The sequence below is a fragment of the Halichoerus grypus genome, chromosome 2, assembly GCF_964656455.1.
Source record: "Halichoerus grypus chromosome 2, mHalGry1.hap1.1, whole genome shotgun sequence".
Lineage (NCBI taxonomy): Eukaryota > Metazoa > Chordata > Mammalia > Carnivora > Phocidae > Halichoerus > Halichoerus grypus.
The window spans coordinates 457365-468750 of NC_135713.1; the positions used below are offsets into that span (position 1 = coordinate 457365).

The 11386-nt window shown below is 51.0% G+C and overlaps 1 protein-coding gene across 3 annotated transcripts in view; it reads left to right on the top strand.

Annotated features, from left to right (window-relative positions):
* CEP72 (centrosomal protein 72) overlaps positions 1 to 8139 on the top strand; it is a 31454-nt gene extending 23315 nt beyond the window's left edge. For 2 of the 3 annotated variants that reach the window (XM_036078459.2, XM_078066528.1), the window contains exons 10-12: positions 4146 to 4272; positions 6583 to 6694; positions 7417 to 8139. In XM_036078459.2, the coding sequence (XP_035934352.1) occupies positions 4146 to 4272; positions 6583 to 6694; positions 7417 to 7573 (396 nt within the window). In that variant the 3' untranslated portion in view covers positions 7574 to 8139. The remainder of the gene's footprint in view (positions 1 to 4145; positions 4273 to 6582; positions 6695 to 7416) is intronic. The other variant, XR_013445461.1, reaches the window with a different exon arrangement.
* The last annotated feature ends 3247 nt before the right edge of the window (positions 8140 to 11386 follow it).

Below are 11386 nucleotides of genomic sequence, written 5' to 3' on the forward strand. Positions count from 1 at the left end.
ATTTCTCTGGTGAGCATAATTTAAAAATTCACAATAAAATACTAGGAAATCAAATTTAAGAACACATCCAAAAAAGTATACACTATCACCAAGTGGGATTTCCCCTTGGAATGCAAGGTCGGTTCAACAAATGCTAATTAATACACCACATAAACAGACTGAAAGATCAAACCCACACAATCATCTCAATAGATGGAGAAAAGCATTTGATAAAACTCAACACTCTATCCATCATAAAAAGTCAACAAAATAGGTAAATAGGAAAGTTTCCTCAACACCCTAAAGGCCACTTAGGACAAGGCCACAGCTGACATGTGATCGGTGGAAGAAAACCAAACCTTGCTTTCTGAGCCAGGAGCCACGACCAGACACAGACATGCACTCCTGTGAGGTCTGCTCAGCGCAGCACTGGGAATGGTAGCAAGAGCGTGCAGGAAAAGGAGACATCCAGGTCGGAAAGCAAGAAATAAGATCATCTGTTTGCAGAGGACAGGATTGCATGTGTAAAACAATCTTAAAGACTCACAACAATAACAACAACAACAACAAAAATGCATTAGAACTAATAAATTCAGTGAAGTTGCAGGACACAAATCAACATAATAGAAATCAGTTGTGTTTTTTTACACCAATTTATCTGAAGAGGAAACGATCCCATTTATGGTAGCATCAAAAAGAATAAAATACTTAGTAATACATTTAACTAAAGAGGTTAAAGATTTGAACACTGAGAACTGTAAGATGTGGATGAAAGAAATCAAAGACATGAATGGAAGGATATCCCATGTTCATGGATTGGAAAATTAATAGTGTTCAAAGGCCACACTCCTGAAGGTAATCTACAGATTCAGTGCAATCCCTGTAAAGATTCCAATGGCATTTTTCACAGAAATTTAAAAAAATTGTAAAATTTGTATAACTATTTTTCTTAAAATTTGTATTCTCCTTTTTCTAGTTTCACGAAAGATCCCCAATAGCCAAACCTGTCTTGAAAAAAAACAAAGTTGGAGGCATCACACTCCCTGATTTCAAATTCTATTATGAAGGAAGCTATAGTAATCAAAACAGTATGGTATTGACATAAAAACAGATATATAGATCAATGGAACAGAATAGAGACCCCAGAAATAACCCCGTACATAAATGGCCATTGTGTACCAAGAATGCACAATGAGGAAAGGACAGTCTCTTTGATAAAGGTGCTGGGAAGACTGGACCCTTAACGCCATACATAGAAGTCAACTCAAAATGGATTAAAGATTTTTGAATGTTAAGACTTGAAACTGTAGAACTTCTAGAAAAAAAACAGAGAGAAAATCCTCCTCGATAGAGTCTTGGTGATGATTTTTTTAATTTGACACCAAAAGTGCAGGTAACAAAAGCAAAAATGTTTGAACAAGTGGGACGACATCAAACTAAGAAGCTTCTGCACAGCAGTGGAAGCCACAACCTAAATGAAAAGGCAGCCTGTGGGTTGGGAGAAAGTGGTTGCCAGGGGCGGGGAGGTGTTGGTAAGGGGGCCACGCCGTGGCTGTGGAGGACGGACTAGGTCCAGGACCATAGCTGCTCATGCTGTAGTGGGTCTGCGAGTTTGCTGTGAAAGTAGCTTCGTTCTCCTCACCAAGAGAGAACGCTCGCTCTGTGCGAGAAGGGACGTCCATCCGCCTGACTGTGCGGAGGTTCACTGTGTCTGCACGCCATCCGGCGCTCACCTCATCCATAACCGCTTTCCTTTACGGTGTCTGTCGTGCCTTCAGCCAGTGGAAGTCTTGTTTACCTTGCTGATCATCATGGTTGAGTTTTAGTGTGTGGAATCTGTTCAGGGGCTCCTCTTTTAAAGTCAGTACTGACTGCTTGTGTCCCATGGGCTGGGACATCGCATTCGGCTCCGTCTGAGCAAGCCATGTAAGCCTCGGGGTGCATGTGCGTGTGCGTCATTGCTGCCCAGCACGTTACCCCGGAGTGCAGTCCCTTCACCAGCAGCACGTATACCCACAGCTTGTGTGGGTCGGGAGTCCCAGTGCAGCTGAGCTGTGCATCCGACTCAGGGTCTTGCTGTCACGTTGCCGAGGGGGCCCTGGTCCCCTTTGGAGGCTTGATGGAGGTGGGCATCCCCTCGCACACAGGCAGCCTTGGCTCTGCGCATGTGGGCCTCTCTTTAGGCTGCCAGCTGCTGGTCAGAGCCAGAGTGCCCGAGTAGAAGGCCGTCGTTCGTTCCCTGCTCTTGAGAGGGACGTGTCATTGCTTGTGCATGGTATGTTAGGATCCAGTCAGCAGGCCCACCCACGTGAGGGGAGGACACCACGTGACGGCAGGAGCACCCTTGGGCCATCTTGGGAGCTGCCTGCCCCAGCCTCTCTGTCGGCCGTGTTATTTGTAAGGTGGGAATGCGAGTAGCCACAGGATTGCTGCAAGACGGATCTCTGGACCATCTGAGTTCGTATTTTATGAGAACCTGCCATCTCAGAGATGCCCTGCAAAGCTTTACTTTTACAGAAAAAGATGAAAAATAAAAATAATGAAATGATATTGGCAGCCTCTTCTGGTCTTGAGATACACCATAGACGTGCATGCACACAAGTGGTGGGTACATCCGGAAAGAATTGGAGCCCCGTGAGCCTGCACCATAATCACTGTGCAGAACGTCATTTTTGTGGGACAGTGTTGACCCCATGGGACACAGCATGGCCTGTTAACCATGAAAACAGAGGACCACGGCTTTGGGGTTTGGTGCAGATGTGTGGGTTACCCCCCGTTTCCCTACGCTGCTGAGTTTGGGACCAGTGGAATCCAGGCAGACAGGCCCCAGGTGTCTCTGAGTGATGCAGTCTGACATGGAAGACATGCACAGAGGTGTCGCTCCTTCGCCTCTGACGACGGGCTGACTGACCTGTCCTACAGGCCCTGCCTGGATGAGTGATCCAGAACCCTCGGGCTGCCCCAGAGCCCTGCTCAGTGCCCTTCTGAGATCCACCCCAGTGACGCCGTCAGGAGCTACTTCTCACGGAAGGAGTCCCTTGTTTCTGAAGGGTCCATTGCCGATCCTGCTTTCCTCCCCCTTGTGAAGACGCCGGTTCTGTGGTCGTGTCTCCTCAGGTCCTGATGCCCAGGAAACTGGCCTTAGCAGAGGCCCTGCTCCCAAGCCTTTCCAGCGTGGCTCCCAGCAGTGGTGCTGTGCACGTTGGCGCGTGATCAGTCCACTGCTCCTGCTCCAGCCTCCGCTGAGACCTTCATCAGGACCGGGGCCCAGCCCCTGCCCTCTCAGAACTCACCACGTTTTGGGGAGACAAACCGTCAGGCTCAGCTCGCCATGCAGCAGTTTCTGTACTGCCTAGAGTGTGTGTGCACACAGAGGGGCCGGTGCACTGGGTGGGCTGTCAGCAGGGAGAATGAGCTAGCAGTTTCCTGAAAGCAAGGGCCCCTGTCACCTTGAGACTGAGATGCTCACTCCCCTAGTGGGGATGCGCCTGCTGGTTTCTGTGCAGGCAGGGAGGCCCCCTGCTCTGGGCAGCCGTGGCTTTAATGGCCCAGGTGCCACCAGCTCTCACAGTGGTCTCCGTGCCCTTCCCTCCTCTTCAATGTCTCATGGCGTGCTGGGCTTTGCCGCCATCTTGGAGGGTGGGACAGGAGCCTACTTTGTCTGCAGCTCCCGCCTGTGATGGGGATGGCAGGTATAAGCCCATGCGCTTACACACTGAGGACAAGAACAGGATGGGGCTCCTGCAGGGAGGTGCCTGCCTCGGGGAGCAAAAAGCCCTGGGATCTGCCTGTGCTTTTGCCCAAGAAGTGAGCCTAGAAGGACCATGTGGGGCTGGCATGCTGCCCGGCTCTTGTTCCTGCTCCTTGAGAAGGGATGGGCAGCCAGGCTGTGGTGACCACGGGGCCTTCCTGGAGGAGGCAGGGCTCCAGCAGCCACCACATCTCCCTCAACAGGGACGCTGGGCACACAGTGTGACCCCATGTGACCTGTGCCGCCCCTTTGTCTGTCAGGACACTGTGCTACTCAGCCCGGGGCAACTGATTTCTCTTGTTCTCGGTTATGATACATAAAGGAGAACTGATGTCTGGTGATCTCGAGAGATTTCGCATATACATTTTACTGAATTTGACTCATCTGTTTTAAGTGTGTTGTTCTGTGTCTGTAGGATGACTTGAGGCAACATTTAGACAAATCTTTGGAGGAGAATAGTAGCTTAAAGGCTCTTTTGTTCAGCATGAAAAAAGAAGCAAAAAATGCAGACACTGCAGCTACGTTAAATGTGCAGATCACTGGTGAGTTTATAGTTTATTTGTTAAGTTATTTGGTGATGTGTGAGTGTTCAAACCCTTGTTTGTAGACTTCATTCTAAGTTACAGGATTCAGAATGCAGGTCCAGTGCACGCTGTAAAGGGCTGTGAGGTCATGGTGGCTCATGAGAGCCGCTCCCGCGGGCTCCCAGCAGAGGTTCCCCAGAGCCCTGGGGTCGGCCGTGCTGGTGGCGGCGCGGCGGACGGGGGGCCCCCACCTGCCTCCCGGAGCGTGCAGGTGGCCACGCCTCTGCTGCGTCGGCTGTCCGGAGCAGGGCAGTGCTTTGTCTCTGTTGTCACTGTTTCTTCCAGGTCCAGCTCACTTTCATCTCCCTCTCTTCACTGTCTGTACTTCTGTTTTGACGTTTTTACCAAGGTGCACTTGGTATCTCAGATTCCAGGGTTTTGAGTGAGGAGCTGGTGGTGGTGTGTGTCTTCTGTGAGTTTCGTCTGGGTGTGAACTGCAAGGTCCCTTGGAGGCTTTAACTTCCCTGAGGACTGGCCCGCTGAGTGTCGTGTGGGTCTTACCTCCCAGGGGTCTGAAAACTGTTCATAAAGGGCCTCAGAGCAGGTCTCTCCACGCACTCCCGGTGGGCTTGGCCGCGGAAGCACAGCCACAGAGACCGTCACCCTGGTCGGTCGTCTTTGTGACACGACCTGCTCAGGTCTCTTCCATTGTGTTTATTGGGTTGTTTTGTTAAGCACTGAGTTCTTGGTAGTCTTTTCTTTAACTTCCATGTAAAAAACTTTTCCCCTTTTCACCTGCGTCTTGAGATGTCATCATCCTCTTCACTTGCTTTTGGGCTCCTTCTTGCTCAGCCTTCATTTCCCATGAAGCTTTCCTCTGCCGCGAGCTCGGGCCTGAGTTTGGCCACCTCCTCTCTGACATTCTCAGGTCTGACTCGTTCCTCCATTTCTTGTATCATTTCTTTTTGGTCTTTAGCTCATTCTGAAATATTTGGTCCTGGTTTTGATGTCCTGGGTGTGGCTTCTGTTGTCCGAGGGCAGCACCTTTGTGTGGGGTCTGCCCTCAGCACTCCTGAGCTGTTCACCTGCACGTGGAATTCGTCCTCTGCATTTCCAGGGCGGGTCAGGCAGTGCTCCGAACTTCCCCCCCAGGCCCTGTTCACTCCCCCACTTCTCTCTGGTGTCCTGCCCTGCCCGAGCGGGGCCCTCACAAACAGGCCTCTGTCGTACAACCCTCTTCTGGGGGCGGGGGCTGGACAGGTCAGCCTCCAGGGGCCAGGCTTGCTGCAGTCCCCTCAGACCACCCAGGGACCCCCTGGTCTGACCTCATGGAGGAGGCTGAGCCTCTCTTGTGTCAGCCGTGGGTCCTTAGTTGCCCAGCAGGGGCTTCCTGTGAAAATGGGGGACACCTAGTGGCTGCCCGGCTGCTGACCACTGCTTCCCTCCCACAGAGGTGGCCACCATGCAGGGCTTGTGGCTCTCTCGTGTCTGGGTCTCGAGGCTGCCACACCCCTAGGGGCTGTAATGTTGTCTGCGGGGCTCTGGTTTTGTCATCTAGTCACTCTTGCTGTTGGACTGGGGGGTTTCTGGGGGACGCCGAAACCGTGCCATCACTGCCCTCTTCCCAGAATCCCCTTCGCCAGCCCTGCAGTGGCGGTGTAGGGTACAGATGCTGAGTAGTGTGGCCTCATCGTAGCGCTTTTAGGGGCCTCTGCCTCTGCTCTTGGAGCCTGCTCTCAGTGTCCTTGCCGTCCCTCTGCCCGCACCTCCCACTCTGGCTCTCCTGTTGTCTCTCGTATTGTGTAGTTTTATGTGGATTTATTTGGGTCCTGGTTTTGGGTTTCAGAGCCAATAAATGATATATTTCTTTCCCTGTCAAGTTGGAAACCCAGAGACAGGAGTCGTGTGGATGGAATCCAGACACGCTGTGTCACTGATGGACATGGGACCAGAGGACACAGCAGAGACATGTCTTTTCGCTTGTCCCCAAAGCTGCAGGCCCTCCCCTCAGGCAGAGCCCGCTGCCTGGTGGAAGAGAGGCGTTGAACGCCCTTCCCTGCCAGCAGCAGGTCCAGTGAGTGGCAGGAGCCTCCAGCTGGTGCCACACCCACCTCTGTCCCTACTCTGTGCCCTCCATGCGGAGACTTGTTCCTCAGGTATCTGGAGGGCAGAGGCCCGAGGCTATCTGAGTGGCTTACACAAATGGACCTTTTCCAAACTATATTGTTTTTCTCGTATCCCTGATCCAGCTTAAACTCTTGAACTGTTGTAGTTTTTAAAACCTGTGGGTGAATTTCACTCAATGATGTTACGGTTTTTCTCTTTCAGGACTTCAAACAAGTGTGAAGAGGCTCTCTGGTGAGATTGTGGAACTAAAGCAGCATCTGGAGCACTACGACAAGGTCCAGGAGCTCACCCAGATGCTGCAGGAGGGCCACAGGTGCCTGCGCGGGGGGCGTGGGCGGGGCAGGGCCAGCCCTGGTCACATCATGGGGCACAGGGGAGCCCGGGAGTGTCACGGCAGGTGGGGTTCTGGGCCGCGTGTGTCTCTGCATTGACTTGGAACTTCCCTGAGCTTCCCTTTCTTAAGGAAAAGCAAGTCCCTTCTTGCTGCAGTATTCTGTGAGGTGTGACCTGAGGGTGTGACTGTGAGGTGTGGCCGGGAGAGGTGAGGGGCACATGAGAGATGTGAGATGGTGAGGGCAGTTTGCAGACGGCCGAGTGGACGAGCACAGCACCGATTCCTTCCTAAGGTGCTTGTTGCGGTAGAAGTAGCCGGCAGCACCATGAGACCAAGACTCTGAATTACACTGTCACTACGTCAGCATCAGTAAGGGGCCCCTTTGCATTTGACCAGGAGCTAGAAACACGCCAGACTGGGGATCGTCTCTGGAGTTAGGACGTAGTTTGCTGGCTTTCCGGACCAGGACGGTTTCCTGACAAACAGCCGTGGCTGGAGTGGCGGGGCGGCTGAGGGCCCGGGTCAGGCCCGGCACTGCCTCGGCGGGAGGCGAGGGCCGGATGGCAGGAGCCCATGGGAGGCAGGAGGGCGCTGGCTGTGGGGACCGGGCCTGGCCAGGTGAGGGAGGACGCTGCTGGACAGGAGGCGGCAGGCTGGACTTGGGAGGGGCTCAGGTGTCGCCCTCCTGTGCTCTCCTCCAGCTCCCTGGTCAGCACCAACGAGCATCTCCTGCAGGAGCTGAGCCAGGTGCGGGCGCAGCACAAGGCCGAGGTGGAGCAGCTGCACTGGAGCTACAAGGAGCTCAAGAAGACGCTGGCCCTGTTCCCGCCCGGCAGCGCCAGCCTCGGCGGCTGCTAGTGGCCCCAGCACCCTGCACGCACACCTGGCCTCCAGGTGCTGTGGCTGGCGCGTTTGTATTTGTTGTGCCAAGCCTAGTAAAACGTGGGAATTCTTTTCTACCTAGTGCGTTTGTTGGCAAGAGCTGGGTCTTCTGTCCGTAACTATCCTAAGTGTTTTGAAATGTATTCAGGGCCTGTAGCTTGGTTTTCTAAAACGTCCTAAGAAAGACAGGATTGATCTGTCTCTGAGTGAGTCTGGGAGTAAGGATGTGCATGGTGTAGTATTTGCAAAGAGCGGGCAACCAGGATTATTATTCTTTCGGACTCCGGCATGCTGCTCATGTTTCCTGAAATACAACTGAGATTTTACCCAAAAAAAGGATTAATCTAAGCCCTTCACATGTTTTGAGACAAGAAACATTGATATATTTTGAGACCAACATTATTAATTTTTCATAAAATACCTTGAGATAAAGAAAATGCAGTATTTTTTTCCTTGATGTAAAAGAGAATGGTGTCTGATCACTAAGTGATTTTGTGTGACACTCAGTCCTTGTTTAATAAACTAATAGATTGTTTTAAAAAGTGTCTTTTTATAAATTATAACTGAGTTTTTCTCGTTAAATTCTTTTCTAAAACAAGCTATGCACCAAGTGAGCAGGGACAAATATGTTCCTAGACTGAATAACAGTAACACTTAAGAGTTTGGGGAAGCATTACAAATACTGTTTCACGATACTAACACCCCACACTGAGAGTACCTGTACCCACGCCCCCCCACCCCCGCTGCTCTCTTGCTTGCAGTGCATTTCTGAAAATGAGAGCATAACAGGGCAAAATATTAGATTTTTAGTTTGGAAGCTTCATATCTTATGCAAACACTTGCTTTCTTTGGTAAAGCAAAGTAATTTTTTAAAACAGTACTTAGTTGATTTAGGAAGAAGAGCGGGCAGGCCTAGAAGTACATGCTCAGTGGTGGCAGCGCATCCGTAGGCTCTGCGGCTGGGCGTCAGGCGTCCCCGCCTGTCCCTCGGGAGGTGGTTTCCCCAGTCCCCTCCCTCTCTGATCGTCGCTGTGTCCTTCAGCGCTGGTCTCTGTAACTCAGCAGGAAAACATGGCACACCAAATGTGCTTTGTGTGGGGGTGCGGTTTCTTTCATCGTCAGATCATTTTTTTATTTATTTAAAAGATTTTAGCACTAATCCATTTTAAGCTTATTAAAAAGGATCACCATGCTATTACTTTATGTTTCTCTTGCTTGGGTTTCATTGAGCTTCTTAGACCTGGGAGTTTATCATTTTCATCAAATATGGAGAAGTTTTGGCCACCATTTCTCCAAAACTGTTACTTGACCCAGCCTCCCTCCCTCCCGGGACTCCAGTGACACTCAGCCAGACCACTTGTGGAGTCCCCACACATCCCTAAACTCGGGTCTTTTCCCCAATCTTTTGTTCGTGGCTTCAGTTTGGGTCGTTCCTACTGCCCTGATCTGCAGTTAGGCCTCTATGTATAGTGAATTTCTAATTTCAGAGATTACGTATGTTTTTAGTTCTAAAATTCCATTTGGTTCTTTCTTATTAACTTTCTGTGTCCTGTTATATTCACGTCTCATGTAAGTCCTGAGCCATGTTCTTCCTGCCCTCACTGTAGGTGACCTCAGATTGCCCCCGAGGTGGTTACACTGACGCTCCGTGCCGTTAGAAGCGTGTTATGTCTGTTGGTCTGTGTTCTCAGCACCTTCATGTCCTCGTTCTCGAGGGTGTGTGATCTGTCGCGCTTTTGTACATGGCCTTTACCAGGTGAAAGCAGCTCCTTCTAGGGGCGCCTGGGTGGCTCAGTCATTAAGCGTCTGCCTTCAGCTCAGGTCATGGTCCCAGGGTCCTGGGATCGAGCCCCGCATCAGGCTCTCTGCTCCGCGGGAAGCCTGCTTCTCCCTCTCCCTCTCCCACTCCCCCTGCTTGTGTTTCCTCTCTCGCTGTGTCTCTCTCTCTCTGTCAAATAAATAAATAAAATCTTAAAACAAAACAAAACACAACAAAACAAAACTTTCTAAAAAAAAAAAAAGAAAGCAGCTCCTTCTATTGCTAATCTAAGATGTTTTTATCGTGAATGGATAAATTTTATCAGACACTTTTTTTCTGCAGCCATTAGGATGACTGGGTGATTTTTTCTCCTTTATTCTGTTGGTGTGGTTAACTACTGTAATTTGCAAACGTAAAAAGAACCTTACACGTTTGGGTTAAGCGCAACGTAGTAATGATGAGTTTTCCCTTGCAAACCTACTGTTGGATTTGGTTAATATTTTGTGTAGGATTTTATGTTGTGGGTACACCACTCAGGGTCTAACTTTTCATTATTTAAAATCTCTGGGTCTCCACTTCCTCATTTGTAGAGCCTGTGCGCAGGGTGTTGTGAGGAGTACAGGGTGATTGCAGTCAGGTCCGAGGACTGGCCTGGCACAGTGAGCACTGTGCGGCTGTGGGCCCTAGTAGTGGTAACTAGTTCTGCCTCCCTGCGGATTTCCCTTTCTGCTGCCGTCGTCCTCCAGGTCTGAGCCACTACACTGTCCCCAGGAGAAGAGTTCAGTTGTGCATCCTTCCCTGCTGTCTAGGAGAATCTAGGACAGGTTGTAATTATCTCTTCCCTGAGTGTTTAGTGGAACTTGCTAAGGAAGTCAGCTGTGCCTGGAATTTTCTTTGTGGGAGATCCTTGACCATTGGTTCGATTTGATTTATGATTAAAGGGTGCAGCAGAGCCTGTTTTCCCAGAGCACCCATCCGCTCCCTCTGTTGGCCAGTGCCCTGCCCCCCAAGCTGGTCTGGGGCCATGTGACTCGTCTGAGTGGGACAGAGAAGAGCTGCCGGGCCACTGGGGGGGCCTCCCTCCCCTCGATGGCCTTGCCGGCGGCATCACAAACCAGCAGGTCTGTTTCTCTCCTGTTGGAGGAGATCCCTCCTTGACCCTGGCCAGACTCCATCTGAGTAAGAAATAAATCTCGCTGTGTCCAACCACCGAGGTTTTGGGGGTTTTCTATTTAGTAGTCGCTCACCTAAGTCATAGGACAGTGCAGGCTTTCCATTTCTTCTTGAGTTTTTGTAAGATCTCTATCTCTAGGATTTTGTTCATATTGCCTAACTTTCAAATTTTTGGTATAACAGTCTTTCCATGGCATTTTAATGGCTTCGGCATTTGGGATTGTGTCCTTGCGGGGCAGTTGTCCATTAGGCAAGACCTTGCCATTCAAGGGAAAGGGATGCAGGCAACAGACGGCTCTGCCTCAGCTCTTGAGCCAGGGACACACCAGGGCGGCCCTAGCCGGGGACAGCACAGGTGGGACACGAGGGCCAGTGTAGGGTTCCTGTGGCGCGGGTGAGGCTCGGTGTGCGTCCCGCTCCAGCATCCTCCCCACTTCCTAGAGGCTGCCCTGTCCCCCTGGCCAGTGTCCCTGTTGCTCATTCTCGTGTTCTCCTCACTCCCTTTCCTGCACTGCAGCTTCTGTCCCTTTGTATCCTCAGCTGAAATTATGGACACATTTGGCTTTAAAACATTGCTTTTTTTCCACCATGCTCACCTCCGTGGATCTGGAAGCCATGCGCTCTTTCTGGTGCATTATCACAGTGTGCGGGTGCCCATCGGGTCAGGACCTCTGCTCTCCCCCAGTGGCGCCCAGGAGCACGTAGCTCCCTGGGCACCCCTTCTGGCTTACATGGGGTGGTCTTCCAGTGTTCCAATGAAATCTTTATTCCACAGAAAGCACTTACTTACACTGTTTATCTGTATTTACTGTTTATTCTTTATGCCACTTCCCTCCAGACATTCCATCTGTGGTCAT